The 26030-nt window shown below is 36.0% G+C and overlaps 1 protein-coding gene and 1 non-coding gene across 3 annotated transcripts in view; both read right to left on the reverse strand.

Moving 5' to 3' along the window:
* Positions 1-1821: 1821 nt before the first annotated feature.
* atad2 (ATPase family AAA domain containing 2) overlaps positions 1822-26030 on the reverse strand; it is a 43833-nt gene continuing 19624 nt past the window's right edge. For both annotated transcript variants that reach the window (XM_087805943.1, XM_087805942.1), the window contains exons 13-29: positions 25884-25972; positions 19297-19456; positions 19080-19170; positions 18811-18988; positions 18600-18733; positions 15282-15399; positions 14519-14705; positions 13290-13475; positions 13086-13221; positions 11807-12003; positions 11582-11741; positions 11383-11505; positions 10213-10365; positions 8642-9013; positions 7835-7956; positions 7636-7764; positions 1822-2019 (exon numbers count right to left, since the gene is read on the reverse strand). In XM_087805943.1, the coding sequence (XP_087662069.1) occupies positions 1987-2019; positions 7636-7764; positions 7835-7956; positions 8642-9013; positions 10213-10365; positions 11383-11505; positions 11582-11741; positions 11807-12003; positions 13086-13221; positions 13290-13475; positions 14519-14705; positions 15282-15399; positions 18600-18733; positions 18811-18988; positions 19080-19170; positions 19297-19456; positions 25884-25972 (2568 nt within the window). In that variant the 3' untranslated portion in view covers positions 1822-1986. The remainder of the gene's footprint in view (positions 2020-7635; positions 7765-7834; positions 7957-8641; positions 9014-10212; positions 10366-11382; positions 11506-11581; positions 11742-11806; positions 12004-13085; positions 13222-13289; positions 13476-14518; positions 14706-15281; positions 15400-18599; positions 18734-18810; positions 18989-19079; positions 19171-19296; positions 19457-25883; positions 25973-26030) is intronic.
* LOC148066987 (small nucleolar RNA SNORA5) lies at positions 14330-14441 on the reverse strand. Its single transcript, XR_015713253.1, has one exon. It is a non-coding gene; the product is annotated as a small nucleolar RNA SNORA5 (small nucleolar RNA).

Genomic DNA, 26030 nt, shown 5'->3' on the forward strand with positions numbered 1-26030 from the left:
TCACCCGCGTCCTCGCTCCGGGATGCGTCGTGACGTCATTGAGCGGCGACTCCCGATGCTCGGCAAAAAAAAACGCCTTAAAAAATAAAGATAAAAACTAAAAGGAAATCGTGAGGATTCGACGCGTCCCTGGAACCCGCGTGCGTGTGTTTCGAGGGGTTTTCGCGGGAGAAAGAGCGTGAAGGTTTGCGCTCGTTCGCGGAGGAAGGAAAGTTGAGTTCGTGTCCTGACGTGACCTCGAACCTCAACCTCACAACAAACACAAGTGTCGACAAGAGTCGCTGCTTTTACGCTTAATATCGTTATATATATAGTTTAGCTTTAACCCTCGTTAAATAATACACTATTGTTTTTTTATAAACGTTGACAATTACAAACCAGCAGTTATTTTATATGTACGTTGCGAGATGTACCTTAGCCAGAGTGTAGGTGTGTCGACTTAAATATACGTAATTAATAAACCTCTTAGTGTCATAAGAACATTTTTATATGTTGACTTTATTAATTGAAACATATTTTTAAAGCATTTCGTCATTTTTTTTAATCATTGCATTCAATTATTCCAACGAATGGTTGAATTTTGACTGAATTGAAAAAAATAAATCAAAATATTTTCATACTTTTTTACAATAATACTCTCATTCCAAGACTTCAAAAAGTATTAGTATACTATATTGTACACAGTAATACTGTAGTTGCACTACATTTTTTATTTTAGATCCAAGACAACGAATAGATTATTAAACTGCGTAAAGAAAATTAAGTTTTTCATAATGAATTTAGAATGACAAAATATTGAATTCATATTTATTTAGTAAGTATTATTGGAATTATAATATTGAACTGTGTAAAAATAATATTTATTTTGAAAATTTTCCAATTTTTTAGTCAATCATTTTAGAAAAGAAATTAAACCTTTCAATACAGAGATTATTTCTATCACTTTTATTTACCTTTTCACACGCTTTTGTCGCCATTGTTCCGCTACTAGTTTAGCTTTAACTCTCGTTAAATAATACACAATTGTTGTCATGAACGTTGACAATTACAACAAATACTCAACAGTGACAATATATAAAAACGTACTAAAACCCAGTTAATAGCGCCACATTTATTTTATATGTACGTTGCGAGATGTACCTTAGCCAGAGTGTAGGTGTGTCGCCTAAAATATACGTAATTAATAAACCCGTTAGTGTCAGAAGAACATTTTATATTTTGACTTTATTAATTGAAACATTTTTAAAGCGTTTCGTCATTTTTTTGAATCATTTCATTCAATTATTCCAACGTATGGTTGAATTTTGATTTATTGAAACATTTTTCAAATATTTTCATACTTTTTTAGAATAATACTCTCATTCCAAGACTTCAAAAAGTATTATTATACTATATTGTACACAGTAATACTGGCCAGTTACACTACATTTCTCTTTTAGATCCAAGACAACGAACAGATTTTTAAACTGCGTAAAGAAAATTAAGTTTTTCATAATGAATTTAGAATGACAAAATATTGAATTCTTATTTATTTAGTAAGTATTATTTGAATTATAATATTGAACTGTGTAAAAAGAATATTTTACAATTTTTAAATCAATCATTTAAGAAAAGAAATGAAACCCGTCAATACACAGATTATTAAAGTCAATTCAACATTTCAATCAAGAAAATATTGAATACAATTATTTAAAGTAAATGATTCAATGATTCAACATTTTAAAGATAATTTAAAGTTAAATTCAACTACTACAATATTCTCAATGACAGAAGTAAAAATCTTCTACAAACATATAAACGACATCAAAGAATGAAAGAACCTGAGATTGAGAGAAATTATTTAATTAAATACAAGAAAAACAATCGACTGTTAACGACAAGTGCCTGTAAAATTTCTAAAAAATTCATCAGAACTTTTAACTGAAGACGATACATTTGAAACATCATTTGAAACATCATTTGAAACATCATCAGGAGGCGAGAAGATCAACTGAAGCCTTCGACCTCGTGCTCCAGGTCCTGAAGGAACACAAAGAATTAACGAATAAGTAATTGTGAATTATATTAAACATGGTGTTTCAAAGTTGATACTTTTCAGAGGGATTAATAAAGTCAATCTAATCTAATAAATCGTACTTTTCAAAGTGTTATAAAATCATACACGTGTACAAAAAACAGGAAAAAGTATTTTTAGTCGTATTGAGTCTCAAAAACGAGTCTTTTACTATTAATATATTAATACTTTGAGAATTCAATGAGGAAAGTCTTAGTGTCTGTCGTCCTAACAACAGAACTTTAGATGAGCATCATTTATAAAAACATGTCTTCAAAACAATCCCATGAAAAGATCTCAAAATACCAAGTAGAACGTAAATAATTTAACATAAGGCTGCACGATATATGGAAGAAATATCGATCGCGATATTGTCTCGTGCGATATGCATCGAAAACGTGCGTTAAATTATAATTTTTATTGTATAAATCAAGCATTTCTTAAATACGCACTTCAATCAATCAGTGTCTCGTTCTGTAAAGTTGTCAATTTGTACTTCTATGTCTCGTTGTTGTTTACGTCTCCGTCCGTCTGTGAACTGTGCAGCTTGTTAGGCTCGGTTGCTATGGTGACGAGTCTTAGCTCAGTATATCCAGTGAAGTAATACTAACTTATGATCTAGTCAAACACTAGTGATCCAGTGAAGTAATACTAACTTATGATCTAGTCAAACACTAGTGATCCAGTGAAGTAATACTAACTTGTGATCTAGTCAAACACTAGTGATCCAGTGAAGTAATACTAACTTCTGTTCTAGTCAAACACTAGTGATCCAGTGAAGTAATACTAACTTATGATCTAGTCAAACACTAGTGATCCAGTGAAGTAATACTAACTTGTGATCTAGTCAAACACTAGTGATCCAGTGAAGTAATACTAACTTATGATCTAGTCAAACACTAGTGATCCAGTGAAGTAATACTAACTTGTGATCTAGTCAAACACTAGTGATCCAGTGAAGTAATACTAACTTATGATCTAGTCAAACACTAGTGATCCAGTGAAGTAATACTAACTTCTGTTCTAGTCAAACACTAGTGATCCAGTGAAGTAATACTAACTTATGATCTAGTCAAACACTAGTGATCCATTGAAGTAATACTAACTTGTGATCTAGTCAAACACTAGTGATCCAGTGAAGTAATACTAACTTATGATCTAGTCAAACACTAGTGATCCAGTGAAGTAATACTAACTTATGATCTAGTCAAACACTAGTGATCCAGTGAAGTAATACTAACTTCTGTTCTAGTCAAACACTAGTGATCCAGTGAAGTAATACTAACTAATGATCTAGTCAAACACTAGTGATCCAGTGAAGTAATACTAACTTATGATCTAGTCAAACACTAGTGATCCAGTGAAGTAATACTAATTTATGATCTAGTCAAACACTAGTGATCCAGTGAAGTAATACTAATTTATGATCTAGTCAAACACTAGTGATCCAGTGAAGTAATACTAACTTATGATCTAGTCAAACACTAGTGATCCAGTGAAGTAATACTAACTTCTGTTCTAGTCAAACACTAGTGATCCAGTGAAGTAATACTAACTTGTGATCTAGTCAAACACTAGTGATCCAGTGAAGTAATACTAACTTCTGTTCTAGTCAAACACTAGTGATCCAGTGAAGTAATACTAACTTGTGATCTAGTCAAACACTAGTGATCCAGTGAAGTAATACTAACTTCTGTTCTAGTCAAACACTAGTGATCCAGTGAAGTAATACTAACTTACGATCTAGTCAAACACTAGTGATCCAGTGAAGTAATACTAACTTATGATCTAGTCAAACACTAGTGATCCAGTGAAGTAATACTAACTTCTGTTCTAGTCAAACACTAGTGATCCAGTGAAGTAATACTAACTTATGATCTAGTCAAACACTAGTGATCCAGTGAAGTAATACTAACTTATGATCTAGTCAAACACTAGTGATCCAGTGAAGTAATACTAACTTATGATCTAGTCAAACACTAGTGATCCAGTGAAGTAATACTAACTTCTGTTCTAGTCAAACACTAGTGATCCAGTGAAGTAATACTAACTTATGATCTAGTCAAACACTAGTGATCCAGTGAAGTAATACTAACTTATGATCTAGTCAAACACTAGTGATCCAGTGAAGTAATACTAATTTATGATCTAGTCAAACACTAGTGATCCAGTGAAGTAATACTAACTTATGATCTAGTCAAACACTAGTGATCCAGTGAAGTAATACTAACTTCTGTTCTAGTCAAACACTAGTGATCCAGTGAAGTAATACTAACTTGTGATCTAGTCAAACACTAGTGATCCAGTGAAGTAATACTAACTTATGATCTAGTCAAACACTAGTGATCCAGTGAAGTAATACTAACTTGTGATCTAGTCAAACACTAGTGATCCAGTGAAGTAATACTAACTTCTGTTCTAGACAAACACTAGTGATCCAGTGAAGTAATACTAACTTACGATCTAGTCAAACACTAGTGATCCAGTGAAGTAATACTAACTTATGATCTAGTCAAACACTAGTGATCCAGTGAAGTAATACTAACTTATGATCTAGTCAAACACTAGTGATCCAGTGAAGTAATACTAACTTCTGTTCTAGTCAAACACTAGTGATCCAGTGAAGTAATACTAACTTATGATCTAGTCAAACACTAGTGATCCAGTGAAGTAATACTAACTTATGATCTAGTCAAACACTAGTGATCCAGTGAAGTAATACTAACTTCTGTTCTAGTCAAACACTAGTGATCCAGTGAAGTAATACTAACTTGTGATCTAGTCAAACACTAGTGATCCAGTGAAGTAATACTAACTTATGATCTAGTCAAACACTAGTGATCCAGTTAAGTAATACTAACTTATGATCTAGTCAAACACTAGTGATCCAGTGAAGTAATACTAACTTGTGATCTAGTCAAACACTAGTGATCCAGTGAAGTAATACTAACTTATGATCTAGTCAAACACTAGTGATCCAGTGAAGTAATACTAACTTGTGATCTAGTCAAACACTAGTGATCCAGTGAAGTAATACTAACTTATGATCTAGTCAAACACTAGTGATCCAGTGAAGTAATACTAACTTATGATCTAGTCAAACACTAGTGATCCAGTGAAGTAATACTAACTCATGATCTAGTCAAACACTAGTGATCCAGTGAAGTAATACTAACTTATGATCTAGTCAAACACTAGTGATCCAGTGAAGTAATACTAACTTATGATCTAGTCAAACACTAGTGATCCAGTGAAGTAATACTAACTTATGATCTAGTTAAACACTAGTGATCCAGTGAAGTAATACTAACATATGATCTAGTCAAACACTAGTGATCCAGTGAAGTAATACTAACTTATGATCTAGTCAAACACTAGTGATCCAGTGAAGTAATACTAACTCATGATCTAGTCAAACGCTAGTGATCCAGTGAAGTAATACTAACTTATGATCTAGTCAAACACTAGTGATCCAGTGAAGTAATACTAATTTATGATCTAGTCAAACACTAGTGATCCAGTGAAGTAATACTAACTTATGATCTAGTCAAACACTAGTGATCCAGTGAAGTAATACTAACTTATGATCTAGTCAAACACTAGTGATCCAGTGAAGTAATACTAACTTATGATCTAGTCAAACACTAGTGATCCAGTGAAGTAATACTAACTTATGATCTAGTCAAACACTAGTGATCCAGTGAAGTAATACTAACTCATAATCTAGTCAAACACTAGTGATCCAGTGAAGTAATACTAACTCATGATCTAGTCAAACACTAGTGATCCAGTGAAGTAATACTAACTTATGATCTAGTCAAACACTAGTGATCCAGTGAAGTAATACTAACTTATGATCTAGTCAAACACTAGTGATCCAGTGAAGTAATACTAACTTATGATCTAGTCAAACACTAGTGATCCAGTGAAGTAATACTAACTTATGATCTAGTCAAACACTAGTGATCCAGTGAAGTAATACTAACTTATGATCTAGTCAAACACTAGTGATCCAGTGAAGTAATACTAACTTATGATCTAGTCAAACACTAGTGATCCAGTGAAGTAATACTAACTTATGATCTAGTCAAACACTAGTGATCCAGTGAAGTAATACTAACTTATGATCTAGTCAAACACTAGTGATCCAGTGAAGTAATACTAACTTATGATCTAGTCAAACACTAGTGATCCAGTGAAGTAATACTAACTTATGATCTAGTCAAACACTAGTGATCCAGTGAAGTAATACTAACTCATAATCTAGTCAAACACTAGTGATCCAGTGAAGTAATACTAACTCATGATCTAGTCAAACACTAGTGATCCAGTGAAGTAATACTAACTTATGATCTAGTCAAACACTAGTGATCCAGTGAAGTAATACTAACTTATGATCTAGTCAAACACTAGTGATCCAGTGAAGTAATACTAACTTATGATCTAGTCAAACACTAGTGATCCAGTGAAGTAATACTAACTTATGATCTAGTCAAACACTAGTGATCCAGTGAAGTAATACTAACTTATGATCTAGTCAAACACTAGTGATCCAGTGAAGTAATACTAACTTATGATCTAGTCAAACACTAGTGATCCAGTGAAGTAATACTAACTTATGATCTAGTCAAACACTAGTGATCCAGTGAAGTAATACTAACTTATGATCTAGTCAAACACTAGTGATCCAGTGAAGTAATACTAACTTATGATCTAGTCAAACACTAGTGATCCAGTCACTCGTCTCTTTCAACCTCCTTTGTTAAAGCAACATATTGTAAGAACTTTTCATCTCGTCTCAGTTGTTTTCTTATAGGATCGTGAACTTCCAAACAAACCTGTCCGTCTTCACCGTATGCTAACAAGCTAAGTTGTTAGCATCATTTATAAAGTGTTTTGTGTCTGTCTTCACCGTATGCTAACGAGCTAAGTTGTTAGCATCATTTATAAAGTGTTTTGTGTCTGTCTTCACCGTATGCTAACGAGCTAAGTTGTTGCAAGTCCCGCGAGACTGAGCGTTATAAGAGATATTTTTCTACCATCATGTCGACACAGAAGTATGAAAATAAACGAAAGGGAAATATCATCGTTTTCCTTCTATAAACCTCCAGACCTTCACTAAAGTACTCACTCCTGTGCGCGGCTACATTATTAGGTGAAAGAAAAAATATCGCATTAATATTGATAGACACTAATATCGAATATCGCATTTATTTCCAGTACCGTGCAGCTCTACTTTCAACACATTTCTTCACAACAATCCCATGAAAAGATCTCAAAACACCAAGTGGAACGTAAATAATTTAACATAGAGCTGCACGATATATGGAAGAAATATCGGGATATTAGCACGTGCGATATGCATCGAAAACATGTTAATGTGATCATTTATCATTTCTTATTTAATAAATCAATAATTTCTTAAATACACACTTCGACCAATAAGTGTCTCGTTCTGTAAAGTTGTCAGTTTGTACTTCTATGTCTCGTTGTTGTTTACGTCTCCGTCCGTCTCAAAATAGCAAGTAGAGTAAGGAAAGTAATTAAAAACAAACTATACATCATTCAAGCGGAGAACAAACCTGTGTCAGCGGCGTCTTGTCGTAGTCGCCTCGATGTCTGTAGATGTTCTGGCAGATCAACGCGTAGAGTTTCTCCAGTTTAAAGACTTCGTATCCGTCCGTCTTCGTCACCACCGTCTCTAGAAGCTCCTGAAATTAAAACCATCGTCGGAATCGTTCGTCTGAAGTTTTCCGTCTCACGAGTCGCTGCTTCACGAACCTTCAGTCGTTCTTTGTCCACGACCAGAGGAGGTTCTCGGTCCAGGATCTGCAGGGCCTGGTCCATGTGGATCTGCTGCACGGGAGTCTTTGAAGACCGACTCACGCGCCGGACATTTTGCTCTGAAAATTAAAGACTTGATTGTCAAAGTAATATATTTGCACAGGTTTGGTAAATATATCGCAGAACAAAAAACAAACGTAAATATTATTGAATTAAATGCATTTTTTTTATTAAGGTTATGTATTTTTAATCATTTTATTTTTATTTATATAAATCTTTATATTCTCATCACCTCAAAAGATCCCTGTTTTATTTTACAACGATGATATTAAATAAATACACTTATATAACTAATATAGCACTGATGCCAATCTTAAGGTAAAAACAACATCAAACAAGATTGTTGTTTTGTTGACCTTTGACTCCACGAGGGCCACATAGATACAGTCAGTTTTGTATTTATTTCACGTGACTCGTCTTTAAATCTGACCCCAGGGTTTTTATTGCAGGACTTTTGTGAGCATGTGTGACCCCTCAAGACTACTATGGAAAAAATAGTTTTTAACGAGATTAAAAAGTATATAAAATACACTTTTACTGGTTTGTTTCTGCGTCTTCATTTCAGTCCCACGACAGTATAACATGTAACTCCTCACGATGAGTCAGTACTTGGGTGACTTGGGTCAGTCTGTCAAATACAACACCATGTGTCTCAGTTTGACAAAGACATGTCTCTAGTTCAACACTGAACACAAACTGTTAGATAATAATAGATAACAGCTGATATGTGTTCAGATCAACTACCTGAGCTGGAGTCTTCACATGTCGTCTCTGGTGCTTCCGTCTCCATCGCTTCAGAGCTTTTGTTCTGCTCTTCACGACCACCAGACTCTGGCGAAGTCTCTTCATCGCAGCGTCTCAATCCTTCCTGGATCATCTTATCTTTCGGTTCCAGTTCCTGACTGACAGATTCTACCGCGTCCATCTTGACCGACTCCGGTTCAACGATCTTCTCGTCCTTTCCGTCGTCGCTTTGAGTTTCCCCCGATTTCTCCTTCTCGTGTTCGTCCGAGTCCGAGTCCAGGCGGCCCTCGTCTCTGGACACGTCTTTGGAGTGTTTCTTGGGTGAATAGATGCCAGAAGACCAGCGTCCTCTGCGGCGTCTCTTCTTCTGGACTGTAAAGATGAACGTTTGGTCATTCTTCATGTCAGCTCTGATCCGGTCTGAGCATGTGCAGGAAACTATTGGATTTTACATCCACACTTTACATTTTTTCCTTTTTTTAAATGCAACTAAGACTTTGAATTGTGTTATGTAATGCAGTTAACAATAGTGATGTGTTGATGAAGCTTCATGAAACAGTGTCATGTTGTTCAGAGGTCAGTAGGTGGCGCCATCAGTTTAAAAATGATGTTTCATTAGAACACTTGTTCAAAACAAATAGTGCAGAGACGCCATCTAGTGGACTCTGAAGATAATGACACTGTTTCATGAAGCTCCATCAACACATCACTACCATCTAGTGGACTCTGAAGATAATGACAGTGTTTCATGAAGCTTCATCAACACATCACTACCATCTAGTGGACTCTGAAGATAATGGCACTGTTTCATGAAGCTTCATCAACACATCACTACCATCTAGTGGACTCTGAAGATAATGACAGTGTTTCATGAAGCTCCATCAACACATCACTACCATCTAGTGGACTCTGAAAATAATGACACTGTTTCATGAAGCTCCATCAACACATCACTACCATCTAGTGGACTCTGAAGATAATGACAGTGTTTCATGAAGCTTCATCAACACATCACTACCATCTAGTGGACTCTGAAGATAATGACAGTGTTTCATTAAGCTTCATCAACACATCACTACCATAAAGTGGACTCTGAAGATAATGACACCGTTTCATGAAGCTTCATCAACACATCACTACCATTTAGTGGACTCTGAAGATAATGACACTGTTTCATGAAGCTTCATCAACACATCACTACCATCTAGTGGACTCTGAAGATAATGACAGTGTTTCATTAAGCTCCATCAACACATCACTAGTAAACAAGTATTTTGTACAAACGGCTGTCATTAAAGAAATCAATAAATAAATGTTTCGTCTTTCTGGACGAAGATAAAGACGAAGACAACTGAGCTCCAGTCGCTACATTAAAGTGAAGAAACATTTTTGTCTATAACTCTAAAAAGAACACATTACTTTGAAAATAATCCCAACATTAGTCGACATGAGGGCGAGTAGATCATGAGTTATTTTAGAGTATTTAGTTACTGATGTGCTCGACTCTCCCGCTCATGTACTGACCTGACAGTACTGACACTGTCACTCACTCTACGTAAAGTTCTTCTTACCCGAGCTCTTGGGTGCTGCTGCACTTGTGGCTGAAGTCGAGACCACAGGCTCCTTATGTGGGGTCTCATCGGTGACCTTGACCTCTGCTGGAGACTTGGGCGGTTTGGGAAGAACATTGTAGAAGGTAGGAGGCTGAAGTGAAGTCGTGTTACCTGTGGAGGTGAAACGAGTGACGCAACATTTCACTTCAACTGGTTAAAATTAACCCTTGTGTTATCTCTGGGTCAAGGTGACCTGAAGGCCCGAAAACAAATGTTTTTGTGGTATCCCTTGTGTTATCTCTGGGTCAAGGTGACCTGAAGGCCCGAAAACAAATGTTTTTGTGGTATCCCTTGTGTTATCTCTGGGTCAAGGTGACCTGAAGGCCCGAAAACAAATGTTTTTGTGGTATCCCTTGTGTTATCTCTGGGTCAAGGTGACCTGAAGGCCCGAAAACAAATGTTTTTGTGGTATCCCTTGTGTTATCTCTGGGTCAAGGTGACCTGAAGGCACAGAAAACAAATGTTTTTGTGGTATCCCTTGTGTTATCTCTGGGTCAAGGTGACCTAGAGGCATAGAAAACAAATGTTTTTGTGGTATCCCTTGTGTTATCTCTGGATCAAGGTGACCTGAAGGCCCGAAAACAAATGTTTTTGTGGTATCCCTTGTGTTATCTCTGGATCAAGGTGACCTGAAGGCCCGAAAACAAATGTTTTTGTGGTATCCCTTGTGTTATCTCTGGGTCAAGGTGACCTGAAGGCCCGAAAACAAATGTTTTTGTGGTATCCCTTGTGTTATCTCTGGGTCAAGGTGACCTGAAGGCCCGAAAACAAATGTTTTTGTGGTATCCCTTGTGTTATCTCTGGGTCAAGGTGACCTGAAGGCCCGAAAACAAATGTTTTTGTGGTATCCCTTGTGTTATCTCTGGGTCAAGGTGACCTGAAGGCTTGAAAACAAATGCATTTGTGGTATCCCTTGTGTTGACTCTGTGTTGGATTCACCTTGACCCAGAGACCACATAAGGGATAGCACAAACGGATTTGTTTTCGGGCCACCATGACCCAGAGATAGCACAAGGGTTATGTTGTTTTTTCAAAAAATAATTTAACCTTTTAACATACAAATTACTTAAGTTATATTAAAACTAATGATTAAATAAATCAAGTCAATACACTTCCTTCAAAATGTACCTCTTGTGCTGCGAGAAATCTTAATATCCTGACAAATCTTCTCAAAATTTTCATCCAGTTCCGTTTTAATGATGGCATGAAGCGTGTCCTTCAGGGCACATGCTCGGTGGCGGATCTGTCGGTCTGAAACAAACACAATCGCTCCCGTGAATAACAAGAATCTCGGCGACAAATAAGTGACAGACGAGGTTCAAAGTACCCGAGGGATCGCGGTCCGGGTTGTATTCCAGAGCGTTCTTCCAGATCAGATCCACGTCGTCGACAAACTCTTTGGCCGTCCCGTACTGATGCCGGTCGATCTTCGAGTGAACCGTGGCCAGATCCATGGGCGTCTGGATCACCTCGGCGTAGTCCGGGACCTTCAGCATCAGACGGGACCGGTTGGTGTCGGGAAAAAAGACTGGATCATGTGAGGATCTCGTACCTCTTCCAAGTCCACAGGCTTGGTGAAGGCCTTGAAGCGCTTGTCTTGGGACAGACGGACGGTGACGTCACGGAGGAAGAGGCGAAGTTCTCGGAGAGTGTCTTCCTCTTGTTCCTCCAAACGTTTGGCCTCCTGTTCGGTCAGCTGACGCGGCGCAGGAGGCGGAGCCACAGGAAGGAGCTCCAACGCATTTTGCACTGAAGGAACAATAACTTATGATTCTTAGCAGTTCATGGTTTAATCTTAAGGAAAATAATAGTCTTTCGTTTCATTCGTTTTCTAATAATGGAATAGAATAATACAAGTAAATGAAATTATTTTACACTAAGTTGGATATTACATTTCTTTAAAAAATATATATAATTTAATATTTTTTGTTTTAAAATGTTTTTATCAATACATTTTTATCATTTGTATATTGAGGTTTATTTCTCCTGGTTTATAATCGCATTTTTACAAACTTAATATTTTATGAATGAATGGGTTTGAATATCATAAATATTTATTTTGATTTTTGTTTTCATCAGTAGCATTTTATATTGAATTAAAAAGATTAGCAAATAAAAAATATTAAATAAAAAAAAAACATTTTTTCAATAATTATAATTAGTGTCAAACTATGTGTAAAATAAAAAATAATTTAGAAAATATTTGATTTTTAAAAATAGAAAAAGAAACCCTTTCAATATACAATTTATTTGATTCAATTGTTCGATTAATGATAATTAATGTTAATTAATAATTCAAAATAAAGAAAATGATTTTACACCAAGTTGGATATTACTTTTTTTTTTTAAATAATATCATTTAGTAATTTTTGTCTTTAAATGTATTTATCATTAGATTTTTATAATTTGTATATTGAGGTTTATTTCTATTGGTTTATAATCGCATTTTTACAAACTTAATATTTTATGAATGAATGGGTTTGAATATCATAAATATTTATTTTGATTTTTGTTTTCATCAGTAGCATTTTATATTGAATTAAAAATATTAGCAATTAAAAAATATTAAATAAATAAATTTCATTTTTTCAGAAGAAAATATTTGATTTTTAAAAATAAAAAAAAGAAACTACACAATTTATTTGATTCAATTGTTCGATTAATGATAATTAATGTTAATTAATGATGATAATTTCAATACAGAAATGAATATTATTTTGTATTTAACAGCAAAGTTTTAACACTTGAAATGATGCAACCGATATAATTATATACAATAAGCTACAATATATTGAATATATATTAAAAATACACTTGAATATTCATCTCACCAGCCTTCTTCCTGGAGGGCGGAGCTCTGGCAGCCTGGTTCAAGATCAAGTCCTCGAAGAAGTTCCTTCTCTCCCTGCTGGTGGGAACAGGAACCTGGAAGACCTCCCCGTATTCAATCCTAAACAGTTCCTGGATCTGAGGGATAAAAATGGTGAGTGAAAGCTCTCTAGAATAATCCGTCCTGGTCGTGACGCGACACATACTTCCAGGCTGAGATGGGAATACTGGAGGTTGCATGTGGCGAGCAGCAGGATGGGAGCGAAGGCAGGAATGGAGGTGAGCAGACTGAGGAATGTTGCCTTCAGCGCCGGGCCGACCGTCTCCCACCACTGACCGATGTGTGGGATGTACAGGACACTCGGAGAGGTTCTCTTGGCCTCCACGAAGATCTGCAGAGCGAGAACGACGGGAAAAAGTCAGCTAACTCAAACAATAGGAATCTTAGTAAACAGACAGTTTAGTTGGACGTTTAACTGGTTCTTGCATTTCAAAGTACGAGTTGAAGTCATGAGAAGGTTGAACGAAGCCAGCGTGAAAACCAACTAGTCGTAAAGTTGAACGTAGACTTTGTCTGATATTTAATTACATTTTTGATCAACCTAGTTCAATCATTTCTATATTGTTTTAAATCATTTGTTTTATATATATATATATATATATATATATATATATATATATATATTCCTTAATTATATTGAACACATACAGTTCAAAGTACAAGTTAAAATTTTAATAGCAATGATTTAAAAATGCCTTTTCTAAATTCTGTATTATTCTAATCTGTAGCTTTTTAAATTCAAAATAAAAATAAAAATGGTACAAAAGTTTCATCAGACACAAGCTCGAAACTATTATAAAAACCTATTTATATTTAATTTAGCTACAAAAGATACATAGATACCTAAACGTTATTAACATTAAAAGATATTGAATTCAAAACACTTGTTTTGTTTTGAATTAGAATATCAAACTGTGTAAAAAAAATATTTTTTTGAGATTACATTTAATTAAAAAACAACAAATTCAACTTTTCATTAACATTTTCAATTCAGATATTTAAATAAAACACAATATAAAAATAAATTAAAAGTTGAATTAATTTAAGTAATAAGGTCAACAACTCAATATTCTAATTGAGCCAATATCTTCCATAGAAATATTCCAAACCCACTTACATTTGACTTTAAAAGAGTGAAAGTTCTGCTGAACCAACAGTGTCAGTAGCTCATTTCCACATTATCCACCATTTCAAGGACTTGAGGCGACATTAGCTACTTTTTTCAGTCCTACATTTGCTTTGGCAGCCATTTTGGCCAGTGAGGTCCACGAGCGAGGACACACTGAATCTGACTGCTTCCTTCACGAGGGTGAGATCGACTCGACTGGATCCAGAAAAACCCTGAACAGGTTTGTTGAGGCGTGTCCGACTGACCTGAGCGCAGGTCTCCTCGGGTGCGGTCGCGCTGGCTCCGAACAGCACGGCCATGTCCAGAGTGTAGACGGTGAACTTCTCCAGAGCGTGGAGCACAGCCGGAGCCAGATGAGAGCTTTGGCCGGAACCGGGTCGACCCAGCAGCAGAAGTCTGGGCCGGTAAGACGTCGGCTGACTCGTGACGCTCCTGCGGGGAGAACGACAGGGAGCGTGGTTATGGAAAATATTATGTTTTTAATTAGTCTCTCCTCTTTTCTGTACTTCTGTAATGAGTGTATTTAAACAACAACTCTAGTACTAGTAGTTATTGTCTTGTTGTAAATATATACATATGAACAACAATAAACATTATTAACCCTTGTGTTGGTGAACGGCCTCCACCACCACATGTGTATTTATGGAAGCGAGGGAGGTCGTTCACCCCGAGACAAAACAAGGGATACCAAAAACACATTTGTTTTGAGGCCTTCGGGGTCACAAGGACCCTGAGATAACACAAGGGATACCACAAACACATTTGTTTTCGAGCCTTTTGGGTCACCCTGACCCAGAGTTTACAAAAGGGTGTTTTTCTTTTATTTATTATCATTATGAGTTTATTGTTTCTTTATTATTGTTTTTCTGTCAATATTAAATTGCCACGTAGATTATTATTATTAATATTATTATAAAACGCTAAATCCCTTAAGTCTGCACAGACACACATTCAGGTCCAGGTACCTTCATATCTGAGCAACATTCTCTGCTCATCACACAAACTAACCTGCTGATGTCCAGTAATCCTCGACTGGTCTTTGTTTTGAGATGTAAAGTGGATCCACTGCAGTCCATCTCATCCTCACTGAACACCAGCTCGTCGTCCGACAGCGTTAACGGATGATCTGCACATGAATCAGTGAGAGTCACTTCAACTACAAAAGATTTGTGATACTTGTGGTTTTTCCCAAACATTAAAATCAAGTAAATATGGGGACACAGTTCATCGTTTCATCAATTCTGGTTAGTGCTGCACGCTATTGGAAATAAGTGCAATATTCGATATTATTGTCTTGAATTGCAGTATCGATATTAATGCAATATATTTTTCTTTCACCTAAAAATGTAGCCGCGAGTACTGTAGTGAAGGTTTAAAGATGATATTTCCCTTTTTTTCATTTCTGCGCTACGGTGTCGACATGATGGTAGAAAAATATGTCTTATAACGCTCAGTCTCGCGGGACTTGCATCGGTTTCCCGCCAAACTGAGCGACATCAGAGAGGAGCCGCCGGCGCGTCGTGATATCACATAATCAATAATAAATCCACCTCCTTGTACACGCACACATAACACTTTATAAATAACGCTAACAACTTAACTAGTTAGCATACGGTGAAGACGGACACATAACACTTTATAAATAACGCTAACAACTTAGCTAGTTAGCATACGGTGAAGACGGACACATAACACTTTATAAATGATGCTAACAACTTAGCTCGTTAGCATACGGTGAAGACGGACACATAACACTTTATAAATGATGCTAACAACTTAGCTCGTTAGCATACGGTGAAGACGCACACATAACACTTTGTAAATGATGCTAACAACTTAGCTCGTTAGCATACGGTGAAGACGGACACATAACACTTTATAAATGACGTTAACAACTTAGCTCGTTAGCATACGGTGAAGACGGACAGGTTTGTTTGGAAGTTCACGATCTTATAAGAAAACAACTGAGACGAGATGAAAAGTTCTTACAATATGTTGCTTTAATAAAGGAGGTTGAAAGAGACGAGTGACTGGATCACTAGTGTTGGACTAGATCATAAGTTAGTATTACTTCACTGGATCACTAGTGTTTGACTAGATCATAAGTTAGTATTACTTCACTGGATCACTAGTGTTTGACTAGATCACAAGTTAGTATTACTTCACTTGATCACTAGTGTTTGACTAGATCACAAGTTAGTATTACTTCACTTGATCACTAGTGTTTGACTAGATCATAAGTTAGTATTACTTCACTGGATCACTAGTGTTTGACTAGATCATAAGTTAGTATTACTTCACTGGATCACTAGTGTTTGACTAGATCAGAAGTTAGTATTACTTCACTGGATCACTAGTGTTTGACTAGATCAGAAGTTAGTATTACTTCACTGGATCACTAGTGTTTGACTAGATCATAAGTTAGTATTACTTCACTGGATCACTAGTGTTTGACTAGATCATAAGTTAGTATTACTTCACTGGATCACTAGTGTTTGACTAGATCATAAGTTAGTATTACTTCACTGGATCACTAGTGTTTGACTAGATCATAAGTTAGTATTACTTCACTGGATCACTAGTGTTTGACTAGATCATAAATTAGTATTACTTCACTGGATCACTAGTGTTTGACTAGATCATAAGTTAGTATTACTTCACTGGATCACTAGTGTTTGACTAGATCATAAGTTAGTATTACTTCACTGGATCACTAGTGTTTGACTAGATCATAAGTTAGTATTACTTCACTGGATCACTAGTGTTTGACTTGATCATAAGTTAGTATTACTTCACTGGATCACTAGTCTTTGACTAGATCATAAGTTAGTATTACTTCACTGGATCACTAGTGTTTGACTAGATCATAAATTAGTATTACTTCAATGGATCACTAGTGTTTGACTAGATCATAAGTTAGTATTACTTCACTGGATCACTAGTGTTTGACTAGATCATAAATTAGTATTACTTCACTGGATCACTAGTGTTTGACTAGATCATAAGTTAGTATTACTTCACTGGATCACTAGTGTTTGACTAGATCATAAGTTAGTATTACTTCACTGGATCACTAGTGTTTGACTAGATCATAAGTTAGTATTACTTCACTGGATCACTAGTGTTTGACTAGATCATAAATTAGGATTACTTCACTGGATCACTAGTGTTTGACTAGATCATAAGTTAGTATTACTTCACTGGATCACTAGTGTTTGACTTGATCATAAGTTAGTATTACTTCACTGGATCACTAGTGTTTGACTAGATCATAAGTAAGTATTACTTCACTGAATCACTAGTGTTTGACTAGATCATAAGTTAGTATTACTTCACTGGATCACTAGTGTTTGACTAGATCATAAGTTAGTATTACTTCACTGGATCACTAGTGTTTGACTAGATCATAAGTTAGTATTACTTCACTGGATCACTAGTGTTTGACTAGATCATAAATTAGTATTACTTCACTGGATCACTAGTGTTTGACTAGATCATAAGTTAGTATTACTTCACTGGATCACTAGTGTTTGACTAGATCATAAGTTAGTATTACTTCACTGGATCACTAGTGTTTGACTAGATCATAAGTTAGTATTACTTCACTGGATCACTAGTGTTTGACTAGATCATAAATTAGTATTACTTCACTGGATCACTAGTGTTTGACTAGATCATAAGTTAGTATTACTTCACTGGATCACTAGTGTTTGACTAGATCATAAGTTAGTGTTACTTCACTGGATCACTAGTGTTTGACTAGATCATAAGTTAGTATTACTTCACTGGATCACTAGTGTTTGACTAGATCATAAATTAGTATTACTTCACTGGATCACTAGTGTTTGACTAGATCATAAGTTAGTATTACTTCACTGGATCACTAGTGTTTGACTTGATCATAAGTTAGTATTACTTCACTGGATCAATAGTGTTTGACTAGATCATAAGTAAGTATTACTTCACTGGATCACTAGTGCTTGACTAGATCATAAATTAGTATTACTTCACTGGATCACTAGTGTTTGACTAGATCATAAGTTAGTATTACTTCACTGGATCACTAGTGTTTGACTTGATCATAAGTTAGTATTACTTCACTGGATATACTGAGCTAAGACTCGTCGCCATAGCAACCGAGCCTAACAAGCTGCACAGTTCACAGACGGACGGAGACGTAAACAACAACGAGACATAGAAGTACAAATTGACAACTTTAAAGAACGTGACACTGATTGGTCGAAATGATCATTTAAAAAATGATCGTGCAGCCTAACTTTTGAGAAAAGCTACACTCAGAGATTGAATCCGTGAAGGACAGTCTACCTCGACTCGTCCTCTTCAAAGCCTGCTCGGCGTGAGGAAACACTCGGACGACGGCCTGGAGGACGTTCTGCAGAGCTGAGCTCATCAACGGACGAATGGCATGAATCAGAGCTTTTGCAGGAGAAACCACAGCTCTGAAAGAAAAATACAAATGTTGTCATGTGTGTTCATCATTTTGAAGTGATTTATTCGAGGTGAACGAAGGTCACACCTCTGCGCCGCAGGCACCATCTTCGACATGGCCGACATGAAGTCTTTGTGCGAGATGGCGATGGAATCCACGTCCAGCACAAGTTTCTGGGACGAGGAGTAGATCTGAGGATAGCGACGACGAAGAGCACAGAGAGCCGCCTCGGAACAAATCGCCTTGATGTCTGCGCCGCAGTAACCTACGAAAACACACGCAAGGATTCTTGACAATGAAGACTTGAGTGGAATCAATGATGATGGTGCATGAAGATCAAAGTGAGTGATCCGTACCAACACATTTGTCCGCCAACTCCTCCAAAAAGCCATCGGAGGGCTTTGGGCTCCACTGTCGAGTATGGATCATCAAGATGTCCTTCCTCGCCTGTTGTAGAAACATAATAAAAGTCGTAAAAGAAGACGAACGACAAGCTTTCTTAAACTACAAACTCCAGGCGTGCATTGATGTTATTGTTCTTCATCACAACCATGAGATCTGTTTTGGACTCACCTCTCTGTCTGGCAAACCAAAGAGGAACTCTCGGTCAAATCGACCCGGTCTCCTGAGAGCTGGATCGATGGAGTCCAGTCTGTTTGTAGCTCCGATCACCACGACCTCTCCTCTGCTGTCTAATCCATCCATGAGAGCCAAGAGTGTCGACACGATCGAGCTGCAGAGTTGAAGAAAGAAAACAGAATCCTTGAACCAGTTAGTGGAAAGTATAAAATCCTATTTTTATTTTATTCTTCACTCCAATAATCTGTTCATATGAAACTGGATTAATTTGTAGTATTTACAGACCGCATGTCTCTTGACAAAGTCGTTACGGTTTTATTCGTTTTCAAACCAAAATATGTCCAAACATCAGCTTTAAAAGCTGCAGTCACTGTATCCTCTCATCCTCAGTCATCACTGTATCCTCTCGCCTGCTCGTGATGTTTCATTAGAACATTTGTTAAAAAACTACATAAAAAGTACGCAACTTAACTGAAATATAGACATTGACTGGAAACAAAAAGCACTATACAAATAAAAATGACTTACTTACTTACAAATAGGAAATAAATGATGAATGATGATTATAAAAATCAATACATTGCAGTTGAATATTGATACGGTATTGTGAAGAAAATATTGTGATATTTCAGTGTATCAATATTTTCTTACACTCCTAATAAAACTCTATGTCAGTGTGTAACTTCCAATCCCTCATCATCAGCTACAGTTTTATGTTCCTGCAGCTGTAGTGACAAAATAATTTACCTGGAGAAATGAACTTTAACCTTTATGCATGGGTTTTGATACAACTGACTGAAGTGTCGAAGGGAAGAGAATAAAAACTAGGGGTGTAAGAAAAGATTCCCGATACTGTGTCGATATTCAAAAGCACTGTATTGATATTTTACTCTTTTTTTTACCTTTGAAATCCAATTTTATTTTAATTCAAAGTAATTTTAGGGTTTATATTTAATGTTTTATTTTGCAATTAACTTTTCAAAAAAACCTTCATCATTTCCGCCGTTCAAAAGTATTCTTTTTCCTACAGTATCTCAATATATCGTATCATCACACATGTATCTTGATACGCATCTTATCAACAGATTCTTGCCAATACACACAGTCCACAGCTGTGTCTCAAATCACATACTTTTGTACTTAAACATAGTATTTTTAGTGCACAGGTGCGTCTCATTTTTAGTATGTGAAATGAAGTGCTCCATAAAAACGCCCACAAAACTGAGTATGGATCGATGGACACTTTCTATACTAAACAAATCCATCTTAGTGACGTTGTAAACGGAAGTTACGTCACTAACGTTCAAATGGAGGCGGCGAGAGAATATTAATCTTAATATTTCATATATACCGACGCAAGTTTCTCATGTCGTATTTTTAGTTTCTCATATTTCTTGATCCAAACCAAACGTGCTGCCAGCAGGTGGCGATAGTGTTCCTACAGCTGGTTGAAATCATCGTTAAATAGAAGTAGAAGAAGAAGCTGTCGCGTCATTTCCTGTTAGTGTGTAGCAGCAGAGTTTGATTTGAGACATACTATCTGTGGAGAACTAGTTACTAGTTAGTACGTACACTATCCTGATGCATACTAACTTCTAGTATACTAAGAGAAGTATGTTTGAGACATACTATCTGTGGAGAATTAGTTACTAGTTAGTACGTACACTATCCTGATGATACTAACTTCTAGTATACTAAGAGAAGTATGTTTGAGACATACTATCTGTGGAGAACTAGTTACTAGTTAGTACGTACACTATCCTGATGCATACTTACTTCTAATATACTAAGAGAAGTATGTGATTTGAGACATACTATCTGTGGAGAACTAGTTACTAGTTAGTACGTACACTATCCTGATGATACTAACTTCTAGTATACTAAGAGAAGTATGTGATTTGAGACATACTATCTGTGGAGAATTAGTTACTAGTTAGTACGTACACTATCCTGATGCATACTAACTTCTAGTATACTAAGAGAAGTATGTGATTTGAGACATACTATCTGTGGAGGATTAGTTACTAGTTAGTATGTACACTATCCTGATGCATACTAACTTCTAGTATACTAAGAGAAGTATGTGATTTGAGACATACTATCTGTGGAGAATTAGTTACTAGTTAGTATGTACACTATCCTGATGATACTAACTTCTAGTATACTAAGAGAAGTATGTGATTTGAGACATACTATCTGTGGAGAATTAGTTACTAGTTAGTACGTACACTATCCTGATGATACTAACTTCTAGCATACTAAGAGAAGTATGTTTGAGACATACTATCTGTGGAGGATTAGTTACTAGTTAGTACGTACACTATCCTGATGATACTAACTTCTAGTATACTAAGAGAAGTATGTGATTTGAGACATACTATCTGTGGAGAATTAGTTACTAGTTAGTACGTACACTATCCTGATGCATACTAACTTCTAGTATACTAAGAGAAGTATGTGATTTGAGACATACTATCTGTGGAGGATTAGTTACTAGTTAGTATGTACACTATCCTGATGCATACTAACTTCTAGTATACTAAGAGAAGTATGTGATTTGAGACATACTATCTGTGGAGGATTAGTTACTAGTTAGTACGTACACTATCCTGATGATACTAACTTATAGTTTACTAAGAGAAGTATGTGATTTGAGACATACTATCTGTGGAGGATTAGTTACTAGTTAATACGTACACTATCCTGATGCATACTAACTTCTAGTATACTAAGAGAAGTATGTGATTTGAGACATACTATCTGTGGAGGATTAGTTACTAGTTAGTATGTACACTATCCTGATGCATACTAACTTCTAGTATACTAAGAGAAGTATGTGATTTGAGACATACTATCTGTGGAGGATTAGTTACTAGTTAGTATGTACACTATCCTGATGCATACTAACTTCTAGTTTACTAAGAGAAGTATGTGATTTGAGACATAATATCTGTGGAGGATTAGTTACTAGTTAGTACGTACACTATCCTGATGCATACTAACTTCTAGTATACTAAGAGAAGTATGTGATTTGAGACATACTATCTGTGGAGGATTAGTTACTAGTTAGTACGTACACTATCCTGATGCATACTAACTTCTAGTATACTAAGAGAAGTATGTGATTTGAGACATACTATCTGTGGAGGATTAGTTACTAGTTAGTATGTACACTATCCTGATGCATACTAACTTCTAGTATACTAAGAGAAGTATGTGATTTGAGACATACTATCTGTGGAGAATTAGTTACTAGTTAGTATGTACACTATCCTGATGATACTAACTTCTAGTATACTAAGAGAAGTATGTGATTTGAGACATACTATCTGTGGAGGATTAGTTACTAGTTAGTATGTACACTATCCTGATGCATACTAACTTCTAGTATACTAAGAGAAGTATGTGATTTGAGACATACTATCTGTGGAGGATTAGTTACTAGTTAGTACGTACACTATCCTGATGATACTAACTTATAGTTTACTAAGAGAAGTATGTGATTTGAGACATACTATCTGTGGAGGATTAGTTACTAGTTAATACGTACACTATCCTGATGCATACTAACTTCTAGTATACTAAGAGAAGTATGTGATTTGAGACATACTATCTGTGGAGGATTAGTTACTAGTTAGTATGTACACTATCCTGATGCATACTAACTTCTAGTATACTAAGAGAAGTATGTGATTTGAGACATACTATCTGTGGAGGATTAGTTACTAGTTAGTATGTACACTATCCTGATGCATACTAACTTCTAGTTTACTAAGAGAAGTATGTGATTTGAGACATAATATCTGTGGAGGATTAGTTACTAGTTAGTACGTACACTATCCTGATGCATACTAACTTCTAGTATACTAAGAGAAGTATGTGATTTGAGACATACTATCTGTGGAGAATTAGTTACTAGTTAGTACGTACACTATCCTGATGCATACTAACTTCTAGTATACTAAGAGAAGTATGTGATTTGAGACATACTATCTGTGGAGGATTAGTTACTAGTTAGTATGTACACTATCCTGATGCATACTAACTTCTAGTATACTAAGAGAAGTATGTGATTTGAGACATACTATCTGTGGAGAATTAGTTACTAGTTAGTATGTACACTATCCTGATGATACTAACTTCTAGTATACTAAGAGAAGTATGTGATTTGAGACATACTATCTGTGGAGAATTAGTTACTAGTTAGTACGTACACTATCCTGATGATACTAACTTCTAGTATACTAAGAGAAGTATGTGATTTGAGACATACTATCTGTGGAGAATTAGTTACTAGTTAGTACGTACACTATCCTGATGATACTAACTTCTAGTATTCTAAGAGAAGTATGTGATTTGAGACATAATATCTGTGGAGAATTAGTTACTAGTTAGTACGTACACTATCCTGATGATACTAACTTCTAGTATACTAAGAGAAGTATGTGATTTGAGACATACTATCTGTGGAGGATTAGTTACTAGTTAGTATGTACACTATCCTGATGCATACTAACTTCTAGTATACTAAGAGAAGTATGTGATTTGAGACATACTATCTGTGGAGGATTAGTTACTAGTTAGTACGTACACTATCCTGATGATACTAACTTATAGTTTACTAAGAGAAGTATGTGATTTGAGACATACTATCTGTGGAGGATTAGTTACTAGTTAATACGTACACTATCCTGATGCATACTAACTTCTAGTATACTAAGAGAAGTATGTGATTTGAGACATACTATCTGTGGAGGATTAGTTACTAGTTAGTATGTACACTATCCTGATGCATACTAACTTCTAGTATACTAAGAGAAGTATGTGATTTGAGACATACTATCTGTGGAGGATTAGTTACTAGTTAGTATGTACACTATCCTGATGCATACTAACTTCTAGTTTACTAAGAGAAGTATGTGATTTGAGACATAATATCTGTGGAGGATTAGTTACTAGTTAGTACGTACACTATCCTGATGCATACTAACTTCTAGTATACTAAGAGAAGTATGTGATTTGAGACATACTATCTGTGGAGGATTAGTTACTAGTTAGTACGTACACTATCCTGATGATACTAACTTATAGTTTACTAAGAGAAGTATGTGATTTGAGACATACTATCTGTGGAGAATTAGTTACTAGTTAGTACGTACACTATCCTGATGCATACTAACTTCTAGTATACTAAGAGAAGTATGTGATTTGAGACATACTATCTGTGGAGGATTAGTTACTAGTTAGTATGTACACTATCCTGATGCATACTAACTTCTAGTATACTAAGAGAAGTATGTGATTTGAGACATACTATCTGTGGAGGATTAGTTACTAGTTAGTATGTACACTATCCTGATGCATACTAACTTCTAGTATACTAAGAGAAGTATGTGATTTGAGACATACTATCTGTGGAGGATTAGTTACTAGTTAGTATGTACACTATCCTGATGCATACTAACTTCTAGTTTACTAAGAGAAGTATGTGATTTGAGACATACTATCTGTGGAGGATTAGTTACTAGTTAGTACGTACACTATCCTGATGCATACTAACTTCTAGTATACTGAGAGAAGTATGTGATTTGAAACATACTATCTGTGGAGGATTAGTTACTAGTTAGTACGTACACTATCCTGATGCATACTAACTTCTAGTATACTAAGAGTAGTATGCGATTTGAGACATACTATCTGTGGAGGATTAGTTACTAGTTAGTATGTACACTATCCTGATGATACTAACTTCTAGTATACTAAGAGTAGTATGCGATTTGAGACATACTATCTGTGGAGGATTAGTTACTAGTTAGTACGTACACTATCCTGATGCATACTAACTTCTAGTATACTAAGAGTAGTATGCGATTTGAGACATACTATCTGTGGAGGATTAGTTACTAGTTAGTATGTACACTATCCTGATGATACTAACTTCTAGTATACTAAGAGTAGTATGCGATTTGAGACATACTATCTGTGGAGGATTAGTTACTAGTTAGTACGTACACTATCCTGATGCATACTAACTTCTAGTATACTAAGAGTAGTATGCGATTTGAGACATACTATCTGTGGAGGATTAGTTACTAGTTAGTACGTACACTAGCCTGATGCATACTAACTTCTAGTATACTAAGAGAAGTATGTGATTTGAGACATACTATCTGTGGAGGATTAGTTACTAGTTAGTATGTACACTATCCTGATGCATAGTAACAAGGGCACTAAGTATGCGATTTTGTGTGATTTGATTTTGAGACAAAACCTTGGATAAAAAGGTCAAATGAAAGAGCACACACACACACACACACACACACACACACACACACACACACACACACACACACACACACACACACACACACACACACACACACACACACACACACACACACACACACACACACACACACACACACACACACACACACACACACACACACACACACACACACACACACACACACACACACACACACACACACACACACACACACACACACACACACACACACACACACACACACACACACACACACACACACACACACACACGCACACGCACACGCACACACCTGTGAATCTGATCCTGCCGGCTCGACCTCACAGGAGCGAGACCATCGATCTCATCGAAGAAGATGATGGACGGACGCATCTGGTACGCCTGAGAGACAATCAGAACAAAGAGATGAAATCAGGAGCCACTTTATTTCTGAATAGAA

This window comes from Callionymus lyra, chromosome 13 (genome assembly GCF_982586985.1).
Source record: "Callionymus lyra chromosome 13, fCalLyr1.hap1.1, whole genome shotgun sequence".
Lineage (NCBI taxonomy): Eukaryota > Metazoa > Chordata > Actinopteri > Syngnathiformes > Callionymidae > Callionymus > Callionymus lyra.